Source organism: Meles meles, chromosome 17 (genome assembly GCF_922984935.1).
Source record: "Meles meles chromosome 17, mMelMel3.1 paternal haplotype, whole genome shotgun sequence".
NCBI classification, from domain to species: domain Eukaryota; kingdom Metazoa; phylum Chordata; class Mammalia; order Carnivora; family Mustelidae; genus Meles; species Meles meles.
Genome location: NC_060082.1, coordinates 42,319,574 through 42,339,455, shown reverse-complemented (window position 1 = coordinate 42,339,455; position 19,882 = coordinate 42,319,574). Strand labels below are relative to the sequence as shown.

Below are 19,882 nucleotides of genomic sequence, written 5' to 3'. Positions count from 1 at the left end.
ATTCACTCGTTAATTTATCTGTTTATTCATCCTTCCAGGCGTCCGCTCATTCATCCAACAGCCACATACTGAGCACGTTTGCTGCCCTAGGCACACATCAAATGCTGCAGATAAGACGTGGTCTGACCAGAATCGATTTAGCAGTCCAGGTGCGGAGAACCAGGCAAAGGAGACACAGGTCGAGCGTGAGACATGCTGTCAGAGGGGCTTAACTTCGCCTCACTGGGGAGAGCAGATGAAGGGACAGGAGGGAAAAGGTGAGAGGAGGAGGCTTCACGGAGGAAGGAACATTGGATCTGACCCTAGCAAATTTTCTAACCTCAATATTCCCAGGAAGATCCTAGAATTACACAACTACCATCAGAGACAACAGAAAATTGAACATGCTTTCAAGGAATGAGCTAGATAGAGCACAGCAGTTAGGAAGACAGGCTTTCAGTCTGTGAAAGTCCATCAGGCCTGCATTCAAATCTTAACCTCTCCAGGCAGAATTGCCTGGATCATGAGATGGGGATATCTTCCATCATGAGATGGGGATATCAGCCCCCCTAGGGCTGTCCCCAGGGCCAGGAAGGTCACATGCAAGGTACACAGCCCAGTCTGGCCGCCAAGCCCCATCACTAGGCATCAGGCATCATTTGTGTCTTCTCTCAGTCCCAGCTAGCCTTACCCCATCCCTCCATCTTTAATCTTCTTAGAAGCTCTAACACTACCTTTAGAACCAAAATTTGTAAGCCTCTTTCCTCTTTTACATAGGGGATAAAAAAGAAATATAATTTCTGCAAAACTGATTTGCATTACAGTAAATTTCTCATCCTCTGTGGGTTTTGGTGACTAAGTAATCAGCAGAGGAGCTAATTCATTATTTTAGCAATTTAAACAGGACCTCGGAAGAAAGGCACCCCGTGGTCACAAAGCACCGGGACTAAACTAATGAGAAGATTAAAAGAAAGTTCGGCTCACACAGTCTCTGATAATCACAAACGTACCCAAGGATTATTAACAACCACAATTACCTGGAACTACATTATCTGCCTGGTTGGTTATTCCAAAGTCAACTCGTATTGAATACATGGGCTTAGAGGAGTTCCTAAGTTATTTTGAAGTGGCTGGTAGGGCCCCTCGCTAACAAATATGTGGGAAAATATGAGGGTATGCCTGAGGCTCCGTGGTACCCTTCATCGTACTTCTCACCCAGACGTGAAAGTAAGCTCTGAGCTCTCCTTGGAGGAATAGCTTAACCACCAACCCCCAGGCGTCAGTCCTCACTGGTCCTCTGGGCTGGGCCTACTTGCCCACCATGGGGCTCAGATGCGAGCATTCTAGATAAGCCTTTTGGGAAATCAGAATGTCCTTCTGCAGAAGCAGTGTCCATTTTCAGGAATCCATCCCTCTCGGGGACAAAGCTCTGGGCTTCTGTGACCCTGACAGCTACTGTCCCTTCCCAGCCTACCCGTGAAAAATCTTAAGAGCCTGCTCTACAGCTTTGTAGGATTTCGCCCAGCCCTGGTGCTCCGCGCAGCTCTCAGGGGTCATCTCGTTCCTCGGTCTCTCTTGCAGATTACCACAACTCCGAGCTGTGCGCTGCAGGCTGGTCTCGAACCCGGAGCTCTGGCTGAGAGAATGGGGGTGGACGGGGAAACGGTGGTCCTGAAGAACATGCTCCTTGGCGTCAACCTGATCCTCCTGGGCTCCCTGCTCAAGCCCTCTGAATGTCAGCTGGAGGTCACCACCGAAGGGGTCCAGAGACAGGCGGCGGAGGAGGAAGGAGGTGTGGCCAACTACAGCGCTTCCGGCAAAGAGCAGCCAATGGTCTTCAACCACGTGTACAACATTAATGTGCCCCTGGACAGTCTCTGCTCTTCCGGGCTGGAGGCCTCGGCCGAGCAGGAGGTGAGCGCCGAAGACGAGGCGCTGGCGGAATACACGGGCCAGACCTCGGACCACGAGAGCCAGGTCACCTTCACCCACAGGATCAACCTCCCCAAAAAGGCCTGCCCCTGCGCCGGCTCGGCCCGGGTGCTGCAGGAGCTGCTGAGCCGCATCGAGATGCTGGAGAGGGAGGTGTCGCTGCTCCGGGACCAGTGCACCAGCAACTGCTGCCCAGAAAGCGCGGCCACAGGTAGGGGCTGGGGGCGCGCGGGTCCCCACAGGGGCAGCCGAGGCGCGGGGGAGGGGGGGACAGTGCGCCCACGGGGCAGCCTCTCCCACGAAATAAGCACCTCCGGGCACGCACACACGGAGGGAACAGTGCGCTGCTCTGCTCACGTCTGCAGCTCTCTGCCACCGCGTCTCACATCTACATGCGGTCCTTCCCCGGGGGAATCGGGGCCGGCATTCTCTACGCTGCTCAGTCAGTCTGAAATACATTAACCTGATTTGGGGGGGATGAGTCAGGTAATGGTACATCGGTTCAGCGCAGCAACTTCTGTGGCGAGCAGGGAATTTGGTGTCTGTCTTCATTCATCTTTGGTTTTCACAGGCTGTTGAATTGATATCTCTCCATGTTAACCTCGGGGACTAGAGAACGCGGGCGCTCTGCTCGCTCAGCCACAGCCTCTCTCCCATCTGAGTAAATGATAGTCATTAAGGTCTCCGAGGACCTGGCCTCATCTCCCGCAGGATGCGGGCTTCAGCTCCCTCCGCAGACGCGCACATGGGTGCGCGTGCACGCACATGCACCTGCTCGCACGTGCACGCGCACAGACTCACACGCACTCGAAGAGCTGATTCCACGCCCCCAAAGGCTGAGGTTCTGGATTTGCCTCTCGCCTCACCCACCCCCTGACTGGGAACACTTAGGAATTACTATCTTGACCTCTCTGGGAGGGGTCATTACACCTTCAGAGCCAGACTCCCTGAGTTCAAATCCTGGCTCTGCTACTTACTAGCCGTTATTTAAGCAGGTTACATAACCCGTGCCTTCTTTCCCCACCTACAAATGCTGAGAAATGACAATGACAGGGATTACTACATACAGAATTAGGGCTATACAGATGAAAATCTGGCTTCTGGTAAGCCCCATGGCAGCAACAGCTATCGGCTGACCCTTGACAAATAAAGATTGTGTTAGTCCCGTTTTACGTCCAGTCCTCTCACTACAAGGCACCTTAGAGCCATGCCATTCATTCTTTAATGAGAAAGGGATTCATCTAACTATCCCGGGTTCCGGTTTTCAGCTCTGTAGGTTCTGGTATCTGGAGGCTTTCACAGGGAAGAAGCAGGAGGTGGCAGGGATAACACACCAAAATTCGGGGCAGTTTCTGTGTGGTGAAATATTTCCCAAGTTTTCTCACCTCTTCCTTGGGCTCATAACCAAAACTATAAATAAACAACGTGAAGAAGACAAAGTCCAGTCATTCCGTCTCCCGTTCTTCCCGTTCTTTGGTGAGAACTTTCAGGCCATTTTGCCTTTTCAGTGGACCTGAGGAACACAGGGAAGTCATAGGTGTCCATGGACATGAACTCTTCACTGCCCAGCTGGGCAGCCTCTGAGTGGGTTTTCTCCCAGCTTCCTACCGGGCTCCGTGGCAGATGTGGAAAAATCCATAACCAAGAACTATGTTAAAGCAATGTCTGTAACGTCCTTTCAGACCATGGGGCTAGGTAAAGTGGCAGAATTTTAAAAGGCTGTAACTTGCTTGATTTCATCTCCCCAGAGCCAAGCGCAGAGAAGGATGCCAAGCAGGTACTGGGCTCGTGTTTGCTTAATTAGTTTATTTGACTCATGCTAGACAGATAAATTAACCCCTGTAGCTATGGTGTGGAAAGGGCTGGGACAGAAATATGCATAGAATCCAAAAAGATCAGAGCGAAGAGTAACGAAATGAGACTGAAGTTCTGGGAAGTCTTGGAAGTGACCCCAGTGCTGAGTTGTGATAAATGAGCCAAGTTAGTTAGATGGCAGGAAGGAGAGGGAGCAAGAGTGTCTATAGCACAAATGACCTTGCCCTGCATAGCAGCCTCAGCGCTCAGCCTACCTCCCCTTGGGTCACCATCAGTCCCCACAGCCCGCTCCTGGGGGTCTTTGTCAGGGACCTGCACTGTGACCAGAGCATCCTGCAGGATTAAACCCGGGTTATCCTCTCTGGGACTCCGTCTGTTAACGCACCCTGGCTTAGGCTCCTCTTTCCCCTATCTCCCCCTCTCCCTAATCAGTTTCTCCTGGGAGCACTTTCTAGTAAGTCCCTTGACCTGAGCCCTCATCCAAGGTCTCCCTCCAGGGGACTCAAGCTAAGACACACTGAAGGTGAGCTCCTGGAGGACAGGTCACCAGATCTCATTCCTTGCCCCCAGCACCAAGCGAGGCACAGGCAACCCAGATTGGGTGAAAATTGTTTACGAAATTGGGTATGTACCAATCTAGGTTGACCTTGATGGTCAGCCGCCCAAATCTAACTAGAGAGTGAGGAGAGATGTGTGTGCCCACCCCTCCCCCTGTGCCACTTACAGGAGAAGCCACTGCTTCCCTTTGACCTCCTCCTTGACCCTTCCAGGACAACTGGACTACACCCCTCACTGCAGCGGCCACGGCAACTTTAGCCTCCAGTCCTGCGGCTGCATCTGCAATGAAGGCTGGTTCGGCAAGAACTGCTCTGAGCCCTACTGCCCACTGGGCTGCTCCAGCCGGGGTGTGTGCGTGGATGGCCAGTGCGTCTGTGACAGCGAGTACAGCGGGGGCGACTGCTCCGAGCTCCGGTGCCCGACAGACTGCAGCTCCCGGGGGCTCTGCGTGGATGGAGAGTGTGTCTGTGAAGAGCCCTACACAGGCGAGGACTGTAGCGAGCTGAGATGCCCCGGGGACTGTTCGGGGAAGGGCAGATGTGCCAATGGCACCTGCTTCTGCCAGGAGGGCTACGTGGGGGACGACTGCAGTCAGCAGCGGTGTCTGAATGCCTGCAGCGGGCGAGGACACTGCCAGGAGGGGCTCTGCTTCTGCGAAGATGGCTACCAGGGCCCTGACTGCTCGGCAGGTAGGACGGGAGGTAGGAAGGGGGGCTGCAGAGGGCGTTTGGCAAACGAACCAGGGGTGGAAAGAGAGATGGGAGGGAAAGTGTATTTCATGCAAAGGAATTCCCAATTGGGTTGTGCTCATTTGCTTTCCAAGAGAGCCGGTTTCTTGCGTCGGTCACAATTGATGAGACAGAAAGGCAGACACCAGAAATGGTCAAATTCAGGCTGAAAGTTCTGACCGAGACTAGAGCAAAAGCAGTGCTACCAACGGTGACAGCATTCCACTGTCCTCGCAGTGGAGGGAAGCAGAGTCACGCCGCGGGATCACCTTAGGCAAGGCCACTCTCTAGCTCAAGGGGCTGCTGAGAGCTCCACCTGCCCCCAGGGGACCCCCTTGCCTCTTGCCATATTCCAGGAACATGTCCTTTTCCATGCTACTGCACAAAAGGGCGGTTAGTCCACGGCAAACAAGACTAGCCAGGCACACTGGTTACTTCATAACTTACATATTGCCAGAGCTTTCTAATTGATGAAATGATCTAGTGTCCACACAGAAAAAAAGTATTTATAGGCAAGGAATTAAATGTAAACAGGAATAAAATCCTAAAGGCATCAAACAACAACTCACATTCTAACAATTAGTACAGAATATCAAAAGGCAATAAAAAAAATTTTTTTTAATTTTTTAAAATTTAAAAAAAAAATTAAAAAAAAAAAGAATATCAAAAGGTTGTGACTCACTTTGTTCCTGAGGACATTGAGCAAATTAGAACCAACCCCTCACGTAGTCTAACGCTGTGGAAGCTGATACAAAGGTGATATCCTGAAATGAAGATCTAAATCCAGCAGAGGGGAAAATATTCATATCTCACTGGAGATTTTTTTTATCTAAAATTAGATGATTTTCATCATTTCACTGTTATTGCTCATCCTTTTCTGACTGAATCAGTGGCTCTTGCTGATACATTTTGTTTGTGTATCAGGTTACGTGACTGACCTTGATCCTTTCCATTTACGAGTGAATCTGTAACATTGGGTTCAGGGGCCCACTGGGAGGATTTAAAATAAAAAATAACAGCAATCAAATATCTTTAAACCTTCTCATGGGTTGTCTGCTGGGAGGTCGGCTTCATTGATTTTCTGGTCTTCAGCACCGCCAGTAGTTCCCCACCTGGATAAGGGGACCAGTCCGACAAGGTCCCTGCACCTGTGACTTCAACTTAATTTCTTTCACAAGATCCATGGCAATAATGAAAAAACAAAACAGTAACGCACTGCTTAGGGAAAAAAATTTTTTCACATTCCTTCATTTTTTTCCACATTTTTATTTCATTTAGCCTCCCCCTTTTGTTTACTGAACTGAAATGTCTTTCTAAAAACACATGTAGTTGTTATAGCAATTGTTCCAAAGGAGAATTCAAGCAGAAGTTAAGCCTCGTCGCTACGTGAAGCCTTGTTTGAATCCAAAGTCACGAGGGAGCTGCTGGCAAGAGGAGGCTGAGGGATGGCCCTGGGTTCCAGCCACAGGACGAGGCTCTGGGAGGCCACCGCAGAGGATGCTAAGGGTCAGCCTGAGACATTGCTCTGGATGGCTACTCTGTAGCCCATCTGCTTCTTAACAGAATAGATCTTCGTTGGGCTGTACAACCCTGCCATTTCCTGCCATATTCCTGACCCTGCTTTTCTACAAGGGTGGGTCCATTTGCAAACAAAATCTTGACCCAATCCTGGATTCAGATGGAAATGGAGATAAACCCACCTTGTCACTCAGGGAAGACCCAGCAGCTGGATGGAGTCCAAACTGTGAACCCGTGTTACCTCCAACACTTTCCCTGTGTGCTGTTTGAAGAAGACTTTGAAAGCCCCAGATGAATGATTTTACAGGTTCTAGAAGCATGCGAGGAAGGACAGGTGCATCACCTCTACCTGTTTCTATAGCAACCCCACAGCCACCGCTCATTGCAGGAGGTGCTGCTCTCAGTGCCTGCCTTTTAAACCGAGTACCACAGGTCTCTTCCAGAGAAGTATCTGGGTCATTATCTAAAGTGCTACTTCGCTTGCTCTTTGAGAGAAGGCTGTGGGAGAGGGGACTATTTACCCACTGTTTGACATTTCTGGCCAGATGTGCACACCACGGCGTCACTGCTTCCCTTGCCAGCAGGAGTGAGGACAGGAGAGAGAAGAAGAAAGAAGGTGAAATCGTGGCGATCCATAGATATACCTCTACATGGGTCCTTCTTTTCTCTTTGGCAAGGCCACGGCACAAAGCTGCCCATCGTGTGGGCTTCATTCTGAGCCCCCTAGACCACCAGAGCTTGGATACAACTGACTAGGCCACTAAATTTGACTCCAAGCCTTCATCTTTGCCCATAGCCTGCCCTAGGACAAAATCTCAGCCTTCCTGCCTCTGTTCTCTGGCCGTGTCAAGATAATAGAATAAAAAAGTCATGAATATGAACGCTCAAAACAGGCCATAGAAAGAAGTTGCACTGGGCTTCTCGTTTTACAAATTTAAAAAGCAGCAGTCCAGAGAGACAGAAAGATTTTCCAGAGCCAGACCGCTAATTAATGGCGGAGCAAGAATGAGAACCTTGGTCTCCTACCAACTTCTAGCACTCTTTAATCCTCTCTGGGTTGCTAAGTAGAGCAGAATTGAAAAATGAAAATTATAAAAGCCACATACACAAAGAAATAGTCTTGATAGTATAGCTGAACCCTGTCAAATGATTTTTTTTTTTAAGGCATTGGAGGTGGAGGAGAGAAGCACGTTAAACTTTGTCCACATCTGTCCCCAGTGAAGGTTAGCACAGCATCTGTCTGGTGAACTGGCCGAAACTCCCCATGAGTCAGCAGCAGGAAAGAACCACCGGAGCAGGACTTGAAACGATCCAGACTGCTGTTCCCTGGACTTCAGTCAGACCTGTGGAGACCCATCAACGTCAGCCTCTGTCTCTGCCCACACTGCAGCCAGCCCGACCTCTGGCACCTGAAATTACTCGCTCCTTGGAGCAAGACGCTTTACGCAATTGGTTCCAACTGCTCTCAGCTCCTGCGTGCACAACTGAGGCAGGATCTAGAAAGTAAACTGCGTGAATCTTTGCAGATAAAGCAACTCCAATTCTTCAAGCCACCGTTTATTCCTTTTTAACTGCCTGCTCTTGCCCAAAGTTCAAAGGTGGAACCCCAAAGAAAGACTATGAGTACTTCGCTTCCATCCTCAATTCACTGAATCAAGGCATAGGGCTCTTCTACAGATGCTTTTAATAGTTCAGTATCACTTCATCTCATGAGAGTTACTGGTCCCCGATGTACACAGCTGCTGCTAAGTTATAGGGCGAGTGCCGGTGGTCATGGCCTCTTCCACTGAGCCCATGGCCCCCAAGAGTACTCCCACCACAAAGACCATTGCTGCTCTATCATTGCAAGTGAAGGTGGTGTTAACCACCAGGCTCAGGTCTCAAGATAAAAAATTTGCCAAGTTAAGCTGTCAAGATAAAAAATCCTTCTACACTCCCTTCTTCTTTTAAAATCCCAAAGTTCTCCACTTGGATCATTATTAACTTTATTTTCTGGAAGAAGGAACCAAAAAGAAATACACTGACTTGTCCCAAGTGCCCTAAGAGTTGTTGATGGCTTGAAATTTGGAATAGCCATTTCTGTGACTATGACAGGAGAAGTCCCACTTAGGAAACTTGGAATTGGTTGTGTTGAATCACAAGAGGCAGGCAGTAGAGAATCCTTTTTAAAATAAGTTTCTTACCTCTAGGCTAAGCCCCGGTCTGGAATTCGTTCGTATCTTAAAGAACAGTCTGAACTCTCCTTCACAGTAGTTATATTAGATGGCTATGTATAAATGAAAAATAGCATCAGGCTCAATCCATAAGCCGTCCTACAAATTGTAGGGGAAAGAACACTAGTTGTAGAAGATCTGGGTTTGGGAGCAGATTCTCCCCCAACTCCCTGACTTTTAGCAAGTCCCTTAACCTGGGTCTCAGTTTCTCCATTTACAAAATTGGGACAGTTATATCTATCCAGTCTACCTCATAGGGCTGCCATGAAAGGACTTCTTCACATTTCATTTATATGGTGTGTGTGAACATGATTTATAGGTTGTGAAATGCCGAGCAAATATAAAGTGGTATTGTGTACTGGCTAAGAGGTTCTAGAGCCATTCTGCCTGGTTGAAATCTTTGCTTCTGTGTTTGCTGATGGTGGGAACCAGTTTCCTCATCTGTGAAACAGACATAATAATAATACCTATCTCGTGGTGTTGTTGAGAGGACAAAACGAGACAGTCCACACAAGAGTGCTCGGCATTGTGCCAGGTGTACAATACATGCTCAGTAGAATTGTGCAAAGCGCTAACAGATTCTATATATAAACTCATCCCCCCTTGGTCCAGGCGCCAGGCTATCCCAAAGATCTTAGTGCAGTTCAGAGCTTTAATAATGTCAGAATTAAAAAGGATATAAGCTTATAAATGATCATTTGAGGTTCAATTATTCAAATCTCATTTACATACATTTAGTTTCATAAATGAAAAGAATTTTTCAAATGACTGTTTAATTTTTTTGTTTGTTTCAGTCAGCATTTGCCATCTCTAATCACAGGGGGTTCTCCTTTCTAGACTGTTTTGTACAATGAAAGGTTTGGGGCAATGGTAGTCAAAGCAAATGCCCAGCACTGCAAATATACGGTCCTAATTTCCATCCCATGAGTCTGAGTTAGAGGGCTTGTCATTTCTGCCTCTGCCGAGGATTTGAGGGCACAAGTGTGAGCAGAATAGAGGGGACAGGCGTCTCCACTCACACAGTCTGTGAACAGCAGCTGGCTCAGGCCTGTGCTCTTGTGAAGGTGAAAGAGTGAGGACATTCAGAAGAGATATTCAAAGCCAGTGATGACTCTTAAATTAACATCTTCACCACATGTAAATTTATAAGTTAATTATAATTATTTCAATATTGTCCCAACTTTTTATTTACTCTCTAGGCAGTTGCAATGACAAGCACACTGGCCTGAGCCTCCCAGTGGGTCTTAAAGGTTCAGTTACTTAATACCCACACTCCTGGTGAATCGTCACTTCCTAAGGAAACCATACATGAAAGCCTATTTGAGTGAGACTTATCCTTGGGTGATACTTGGGGTGACATTGGAGATGTGAAACAAGAGGGAAAAATAAGCCCTCAAGAATACTTCTTTATCATCATCCCCAAGATCAAGGCTAAGAAGAACTAGTCTAACAGAAGTCACATTTCTTTCAAAACCTAAACGGTCTCTTTTTAAAAGGGAGAATAATACAATAATGTTTTTGAATGTCTTCATCGGGCCATGACATCCAGAACTTACTGTTTTGGCTTCTTATATTTTGCAAGATAACCAAGAATAAGCCTTTATTCCCACTTACCAAGTCATATATGGGTCCCTAAGGTAATCTGATGACATTTCACTTATTTAACTACCAAAAATGTTGGCCAGTGGTGTGCTGTTATAAATATGTAACAACTAGCCCTCCGAGCGAAAAAATTAAAAACCCTGCTTTATAGCATTTGCCAGCTTCCATGGTGGAAACACTCCTTCCATGGCCGATTTCAGACTACCAACATGCCATATGGCACTCCACACAGGGTCGGGAACAACTGTGCGGTAGAATCTGGTTCGACAGTATTTCAACCAGAGAGGTACGACACACGTGAATTACCTCGAGGGCATGGATCACATAGTAAAATGTCGTGAGATAATCTGAAAGTGACGAGTTTTGAGTATTTATTCCCTTTGTTTTCCATACAATTTTCTTGACTGTACGTTTTTACAATTTAATCTTTAATGATGACTGCATTTAACAATGTCTTGAAAAATTCCTGAGCATTTGACGTCCAGCTTTCACCAGCTAGCAAGAGCTGGCTCAGGCACACCACTGGCTCGCGGCCCTAGGGAGAGAAGATTACTAAGCACCGAAAAGACAGGAACCTGCCCGCAAAAGGAGTGACAGACCACTCCAAGCCAGTGAGTGGAGCAGGACACACAGACAGGACAGGATGCATGGGGTGAGATGCGAGGAAGAGGGTTGAGTCCAGGATGGGGAAGGCAGTCCTCTGAGCTCACGCTGTCTGTGTATTGCCTCCCGGTAGTTGCCCCTCCAGAGGACTTGCGAGTGGCTGGTATCAGCGACAGGTCCATTGAGCTGGAATGGGACGGGCCGATGGCAGTGACGGAATATGTGGTCTCTTACCAGCCGACGGCCCTGGGGGGCCTCCAGCTCCAGCAGCGGGTACCTGGAGATTGGAGTGGCGTCACCATCACGGAGCTGGAGCCAGGTCTCACCTACAACATCAGCGTCTACGCTGTCATTAGCAACATCCTCAGCCTTCCCATCACTGCCAAGGTGGCCACCCGTACGTAACATTTCCCCATCCTACTTCATTTTTCTTTCCTCCTACATGAGATCATGGGCATTCATGATAGTAGTGTCTTCTCTTAATTCTTCAGGGATGCCTGCAATAGTCACAGCCCGGGAAGGGAAGGGCTTTCGATGCGACCCCACTTGGAAAAGGGCAAATCGTTGAAAAGGCACTTCCGATTAAGAGAATTTCCAAATCCAGGCAGCTCCCATCAATTATAGAACCAAAAGGACAAAAAAGCAATTATTGAGTTCTGACTTGGCGTAAGCTCAAGTCTGATTAGAAGTCAAAGAAAGTATGAGACTTCTACAGACTTTACATCTAGTTAGGGATTCAAAACCAGAAGATATGAAATAGGATGTATAATAAGCAAGTGCTAAATGGTATGTTACAGATGGTAAGTGTATAGCAGAGTGGGAAAAAAAAATCTTATTTAAAACCACGCTGACGACACCCACTTCTCCTCAGAGAGAGGTGGCATAATTTCTTCATGGTCTTTTGTTTAGCAAAATATAGCCTATTTTGATTATAAAAGTTGAGGCCTGAGAGGATAGTTTAAGAAAGATTCAGTGGAGAGAAAGAGAGGTTGAGACGTAGACAGAGGCCTGCTAAACTGCTCTCCGTAAGAAATAGGTTGTTGTGGGTTTTTTTTTTCTTTAATTTAGGACAGGGGAAAATCCCTATACGTGCATATCTGCATTTTTAAAAGATTTTTATTTACTTATTTATTTGACAGACAGAGATCACAAGTAGGCAGAGGCAGAGAGAGAGAGGAAAGGAAGCAGGCTCCCTGCTGAGCAGAGAGCCCGACGTGGGGCTCCATCCCAGGACCCTGGGATCATGACCTGAGCCAAAGGCAGAGGCTTTAACCCACTGAGCCACGCAGGTGCCCCTGCATATCTGCATTTTACATGTATTTTATTTAAGCACAGAAAAATTTTAAAAGATTACCTACCAAGTATTAACATTGGCTACCTCAAAGAGTAGAGTAAGAAGCAGATAGAAAGGGACTGTTATTTTTTTTCTCTTTATACACCTCTGGTTTCTTAAATCATCTTTTCCAATACAGCTCCTCCACCTCTCAGATGCTGGGAAGGTGACTTACAATTCAACTCAGACACTGTGTCCCTGGAGTGAGCGTCAGGTCCCACAGGTTAGGGCCTGAGTCTCACAGGACTGTCGGCACCTCGGGCGCCCGTCCCAGGTCCAAAGCTGTCACAGGCACCAATGACTGACCAGATGTAAATTCCCACAACCCTTCCTTCCGTTTGATAATTCCTTAGAACAATTCACAGAATTCGGGAAAGTGCTTTACTCACTAGTACTGCCTTATTACCAAGGATACAACTCGAGGACAGCCAAACAGGAGAGATGTTCAGGACAAGGGATGGCGGATGGGGTGTGGAGTTTCATGTCCTCTCCAGGTACACCACACCTCCCAGCACCTCCCTTCACCAGCCTGGAAACTCTCCAAACCCTGTTGCCTGGAGAATTTTGTGGAGGTTTCACTATGTAGCCCCAATTGAACAGGTTACTGGCTCTTGGTAAATACTCAGTCTCCAGCCCGTCTCCCCTCCCTGGAGGCTGGAAGAGAGGCGGCATGTTCCGATCTTTTAAATCATGCCGTGATTTTTCTGGAAACCGGCTCTCTCGTTATCTCGCAATCATACAACAGATATTCTTACCACTCCAGAGATTCCGAAAGTTTTAGGAGTTGTATGCCAGGAGCCCAGGGACAAAAACCAAATACTTGTTACTATATCATGGAGAGATTCGAGCAGTAGCAGTAACCGTGAAACAGAAGCCCCGTGGTCAGGAAATGGGACTTCTCACCAAATAAGGGATAAGAAATTTCAGTCCATTCTGTGTAGGTCTCAAAGGACAAGATGGTATTTGGTGAACAAATGCCATGAAAGTTCAGAGAAGGGGGAGGTCAAAGTAGAAGAGATGGCCTTGAAGGCTTCTTGGACTTGAACTGCACTTGGAAGGATAGGGACCCCACAGAGAGGAAAGGATTTAAATCACCCCGTCACAGAGATCCTGTTATGATACTGGATTCCCCCTCTGAACGCTGACTCTGTAAATATGCCTATAATTATCTCTGTTTATATTTGACCTTTTTTTCTAAATTCCTCTGGTTCCTGAGAACCAGTTTTAAATATCTTCAGTGATTGTGTGGAGAGGCAGGTCACCATCTGCCGCTTTTCCCACCTTGCTCCGGGATGAGTCACCACAGCAAGTGCCTGGCCCGACTCCCAGGCATCTCCTCTCCCATCCACGTGCGCACACAGTGATGAGGTTTCCATCCCCCCCTCCTCCCGTGGCATGCGTCATGCCAATTCAGGGCATCCCCTCAGGCAAACTCCCAGGTGACAAGGACAAAATGATGTAAACTCACCTGATGTGCCTTCAAGTGGGTTCAGAATCAGACCTGCCTTTCAACCAAGAATCATAAGGAAGCTTCCAAACAGGACGAAAGAGAATCTGTTGGTTTTCCGATGGAATATCCCACGAGAGGCAAAGCTAAAATGGGGGTGGGCTCCCTGGAGAACTGAGAATAAGTCATGCTGTCGTATCTCAGGGCTGGTAATTGGAACTCCATTAGGACAAGCATACCTCCACCTCACTGAACCCGTGCATGCCTCTGTCCATGTGTGCATATGTGTGTTTGTGTTGGGGGTTGGGGGGTGGGGTCCGAGAAAGGGGAGATTAAGAAATGAGAAACAGGGTAAGTGAGGCAAAGAGAGAGGAGACAAATAATGAAGAACTGGAGGGAGACCATGTAGTGAAAGCAAACATCCCATGATCTGCCATTGTCCTTTGTGTGTGCCTTCAGTTGCCTCATGTACTTGAAATGGATGTTTTAGACCATCCTAGACATAGGTGATTTGAGCTAAGCAAAATATCCCGACTGCACCTCAGATGATCAAGAAAGGCATTCTAGTCTTTATTCTGCAGTCGGCTACCATCCTTAGCCAACTCTGTGCCTCCCTCTTCTTGGGTGTGAAATGGGAACATTTTATTGCCTCTCAGGAATCCTTAGAGTCTCCAAAGATAGTGTTCAATCCTTTGAGAAGGCATCGTACTAAATACCAAGATTTGCCACATTAGTAAGGAAAGGAAACGTTGTCTCTTTTGTGTTTTAATATTAACCTCTGATGGGAGAGAAAGCGTTAGAAAAGCATTTATTTGATTATGTTTGCTACGTTCACTTGGGTATCACCAGTACAGAGCAGCACCGGGGTCATGACAGAGTGGGCCAGTCCTGCATCTGGGACCCGCCATGTTTCCAACAAGATCGGGATTGCCCACCGCAGCCAAGATGTGGAGGGAGGACACCCAGGGAAAGTCCGTGGTGATGCTCTACGTCCCTGCCAGGGATAGCCATGACATGGTCACCCACATTGCTGTGTTCCAGATCTCTCCACTCCTCAAGGACTACACTTCAAGACCATCACAGAGACCACCGTGGAGGTGCAGTGGGAGCCCTTCTCATTCTCCTTCGATGGGTGGGAGATCAGCTTCATTCCAAAGGTAATGTGACTCTATGACACTGCGAACAGTCTCTTCTGGAGTATACATACCCTTCTCAACTTGGGATCAGGAGCTGCAAGGACAGTGCCACCCAATGTCTCTCTCCATGCAGCTCAGGACACAAAGGGACCACTGGTGGTGTTTGGGCTTTAGAACATCTCTTTCACAAAGGCGTGGTGGATTGACTAGCAAGAGTGACCCGGAGCCTCACACCCTGGCTTTGGAAGACAGGATGTGGGAAGCAGTCACTGGGCCCAGCTCTCTGCTCAAAAGCTCTAGGATTTGGCAAGCTATGATTTTAGCAATTCTAAAAACCAAACCTTCAAAATGTTGGGGTTTCTCTTTAGGACATAAGGAAAGCCAGACTGAATCAGTCACATGGCTTCGTTCCGTGCAGAAGATGCATCAAAAGTCAGCTTGCATGGCCAGGCTCTAACGGTCTGAGGCATAACACAAAAATACCTTTTGTAAACTATTAATTTAGAAAATTTGTCCTTATGCAAATTATGTTCTTAGTTTTTGAGTTAAAAAGTATCCTTTTTCCATTCTATTCTTTAAAGTAGCATTTTATTGTGTTCATCTAGAACTGACTTTTCCAAGTTGCCAGAGCCACCAGCCGAGTTCTGGTTTCCCAGACTTTGTTGACACTCCTGATACTCTCCCCAATTCTACCACTCATGGGAGTGTAATGTTTAATCATAGGTCTCACCCCATCTTCATCTTTCAATATCAAATAGCATTTTTCCATTCATCAGACTTAATGACAGAGAACACATATTTGGCTAACCAGACAGTGATCTCACCATTATTTTACTTCTAAATTCTTTGAGGCATGGACTGTTGGAGCTACCAAGGACCTTCAAGTTCACAGGGTATGACCCTTCATTTTACATCGAGTTTGTTTACTTTAAAGAGACTAAGACTCAGCAAACTTAAATAACATTGGATAGCTAGTTGGTGGCAGGATTAACACAGAAATCCAGGGCTCCAGGGTTCTGTCCACTAAAGCAAGACTTTCTTCTCTCTGTGGATAGAGTCTTGTCACAACAAGCTAAACACATCCAAACAGGCGTTCTGTACAAATACTTTCTTTCAGGTACTATCTGCATTAAATGGCCACTCCAGTACAGTAGACAGCTGGGTGTATAATGGGGCAGAGAGAATCCTATCATCCTGATGCCGAGGCAGAAGGAAACTAGGCTAGTTTTGCCTATTTTACATCTAGTATGTAAAAAGGCATGCCAAGGTCAAACACATGGCCACACAGAATACTGTGTGATCTGTAGGTTGCAGCCTCTGCCTGGGAGGTGGAGTGTGGGGACAGGGTGTGGAGGGGCATGTGTCCCTGTGATTTATAGGTATGGCTATAAATTACACATAGGGCACTCTGGGGGACATAAACAGAGTCCAAAGAATAGGGAAGAAGGGCCGTGACACAAAAGGAGTCTTTTTGTCCTCTCCATTTCCAGGGACACACACAGAAAATGTAAAATGACAGACTGAGAGGTGGGTAGGTAGATGATTCTGGACCCAACATCATCAAGTTAATCCTTGTCATTTCCTCTTCCATCAGTTTGTCTCTTCCTTTCTCCTTTGTGTTATTCCTTGTTCCATGCTTCCTTTTTCTCTTCTTTGTACTTCCTAGGTGGTTGTGTCACTGACTCCTAACTCATCTGGGTGAAGGGAACACAAGACATTGACATATTTGCACCCAGCTGTAACAGCATGGAAAACTCCTGATAGAGCAAAATAATAGCTCCAGTTCATTCAAAAACTGGACATGCTTTAGTCTGGACAATGTTGTATGTACACATAAAGATATTCACAGGCATAGGCAGACACCATTCCACTCTCCTAAATAGGCAAGATTATGCTCATCATAATAAAGGCCCCCAAATCTGGTGGATGTTAACCGTAACCATCAAACATGGAATCTTTGGCAAGAGTCAGTCCACATCGCCTCATGACCAATTTTTGTTGGCAAACTCAAAAGACTCAAGGAAGGCCAAAGAAATGTTCTTGAAAGTTGATTGTCCATTTGCCAAATCCTCATGGAGTGGTAAGATTCTTACTGAGTCTCTTGGGAGTTTTTCCTGGCTCCAGACATTCAGCTGTCAACGTCACGGGAACAGATGTGGGCCCCATCTTTAATGAACAATTCACAATCGATGTTTCACACTTTTCTCTCCCAGTGATTTTTCTCTTTTGCCTTTTCTGCTCCTTCTTTCTTCCCACCCTCCAGAATAATGAAGGAGGGGTGATTGCTCAGCTCCCCAGTGATGTCACATCCTTCAATCAGACAGGACTAAAGCCTGGGGAGGAATACATTGTCAATGTGGTGGCTCTGAAAGAGCAAGCCCGGAGCCCCCCTACCTCGGCCAGCGTCTCCACTGGTGAGTGCTCCCTACCCTTCTTCCTACGTCTACCCATTAGGTCACCCTGGAAAAAGGACAGCAAGTTGCCCAAGAAGTAGAGAGACAAAGGTGTTGGGTTTTCTTCTGGAGCTGAAAATGATTTGGATCATTTGAGATGGAGCTACTCTACCAGATGTGTAGCTGAACGTCTTCCCTACTGCTCGTCCTTGCAAGCACAGAAATCTGGGAGAGTATTATATGGGGAAAATTCTTTGTTAGGATTTCCAGCGTATTTCTTCTGATCTTCTTCATCAAGAGGCTTCATTTGTCATCCCTTAGTATCTTGAGATTAAGAACCAGCAAAAAGAACTAAGTCTTATCTATTGGAAGATTTAGTGAAAGTCATCCATCCCTTCCCAAACTTGCCATCATTTTCCAGTGATGAGCGAAAATACTTTCTTCTCTGAGTTGACGTGAGGACTAAGTTAGAAAAAGCACAAAAAGTGATGAGCTCTATGTTGATGAGAGAGTGCTCAAGACCCAATGTATACACATATACACAGAGAACACACTTAGAAGTGAGAGCAGCTGGAAATAAATCATTCAAAACAAGTATGGGTGAGTTGGGTCACTGTTCGAAGTGATGACTTAAGTTGAATATTAGTTCATCCCCATAGTTAATCTTATGCAAGACTGTTGTTTCTAGTTTCAATTCAGTAACTGGGTGATCTTCTGCCTTATTATTTTCTTAGCTCACAAAGGATGGTCAACTTCAATGCTGTAAATCAGTAATTGCGATGCATATGTGTACACCCTCCCCAAGAATTTCTCAAAGGTTGCAAATAGCATCTGGTATCATTTTTGGTCTCATTTTATTGACAGAGGAGCTGAGACTCAAAAGTTAAGCACTTTTCCCTTTTAGTTAACAGACACTGAAATGGTTGAATATTGGTACAGCTTTATTTTTCATAAACTGACATTGACACCTAAGAAAGCCAGTTATGGGTTTAGGACAAAGGCCAAGTTGGCCAGAAAAAAGAATGACAATACCATGTAATGAGACCATGTTTCTGGATTAGTGATTCATACTTTGCTAATTGGAACCAAACTAAATAACATCAGGTGCTGGGGCTTATGCTCAGCCTAGAAAACATTCGTTTTAAACTATTGTGGCATTAGATTATGTTCCATTAGGGCACTCGTGCTCCATGGCAGTGACTCAAGGCAAGGACGGAGGGGAGATGCAGGCCTCTGATTGCATCTGCACCTGTGCCCAACACAGCCTCCGACCGAGGCAGCTCCACCTGTTTTGTATGGGCATTTAAGATTTTGTTGTTTAAAGGAAAAGAGTATTATTCCCCACTAAAAATGCTTAAAACTGCTGTTCTTTTTTTTTTTTTAAGATTTTATTTACTTATTTGACAGAGAGATCACAAGTAGGCAGAGATGCAGGCAGAGAGAGAGGGGGAAGCAGGCTCCCCTCTGAGCAGGGAGCCTGATGCGGGGTTCGATTCCAGGACCCTGAGATCATGACCTGAGCCGAAGGCAGTGGCTTAACCCACTGAGCCATGCAGGCACCCCTAGAACTACTGTTCTAATGCAAATATGTTTTAGAAGAAACTCCATAGCCATGAAACTTAAAAGTTCTCTGTAGGAATTTCTGCAGACACCAGTGACCAGAGTTTTCCAGTTTCATTCCCCAAGGTTATGCTGGAACCTGACATTTCATGACGTGTAGATGCTCTTCCCCTGGGATGGAACATTTCAGTGACTCCAGGTCACTCCTGTGAACTGATTTTAAGAAAAGTTGACTGGAAAACAAAAGCCTAGACAAAGAAGATGATTCAGAAGAGGGCAGAGAAGAGCACTGATCGTATAGAAAGTTTTTCCTCCAAATTTGGGGAAGATAGTCTAACCCTGCCTCAGTCTTCTACTCAAGGCACATTTTTATGAAATTTGCAGGGTTTTTTTGTTTGTTTGTTTGGTTTGAAAGGTCCTTTGGATTTAAATCCCAGATTTGAAAATTTGCGGTAAAGCTAGGCAGATTTTTTTTCAATTAAGAAAAATGTCCTAGTTAATTCTTTGGCATCGCGTACAGAGTCATGAAGAAATGGAAAGAAAAATATTTATTCCAGTTGACTTTCCGAGTAGAACTTGTGTTTGTTTAGAAATTAGGATCTAAATTGAAAGCAAGCTGACACGAACTTGACTGGAATGGGGACACCACTACTGAGAAACCAACAGAAGGGCAGAATCCAAGGGTGGCTACAGAAATGAAGGTTGTCTCCCAATCTTGTCTGCTGTTTTCAGGGAAGGATTGTTTATTTCCTTCTGCTGAGGTCTGACAGCCCCCTCCTGAGAAGCTCCTCGTCCTCAAAAGCACTCAGTCTGGCTTCTTCCAGGCAGGCCCTTTAAGGAATGCAAATTACTAGACCTCCTGCAACTAGAGCCTTGGCTGGAGGATTGTATTCTAATATGGACAATCCATTATGGTCAAGGTCTTGGGGAGTTAAAGAGTTAAAGGACAACTACCTTCCAATATCTTTTGGGTTTCTATGACATCTTTTTTTTTTTTTCCTTCAAGAAGCTTCAGTTCTCTGAAATGCTTCCCCTTCTTTCTCATGAATACAGAGAACATTCATT

At 46.4% G+C, this 19,882-nt stretch overlaps 1 protein-coding gene across 2 annotated transcripts in view; it reads left to right on the top strand.

Annotated features, from left to right (window-relative positions):
- Positions 1-19,882, top strand: part of TNR (tenascin R) — a 400,251-nt gene that overhangs the window by 315,401 nt on the left and 64,968 nt on the right. Inside the window, exons 3-7 of one of the 2 annotated variants that reach the window (XM_045983701.1) lie at positions 1,561-2,122; positions 4,497-4,973; positions 11,082-11,345; positions 14,770-14,885; positions 17,128-17,278. In XM_045983701.1, coding sequence (XP_045839657.1) covers positions 1,624-2,122; positions 4,497-4,973; positions 11,082-11,345; positions 14,770-14,885; positions 17,128-17,278 — 1,507 coding nt within the window. In that variant the 5' untranslated portion in view covers positions 1,561-1,623. Of the gene's footprint in view, positions 1-1,560; positions 2,123-4,496; positions 4,974-11,081; positions 11,346-14,769; positions 14,886-17,127; positions 17,279-19,882 lie in introns of those variants that run through there. The other variant, XM_045983702.1, reaches the window with a different exon arrangement.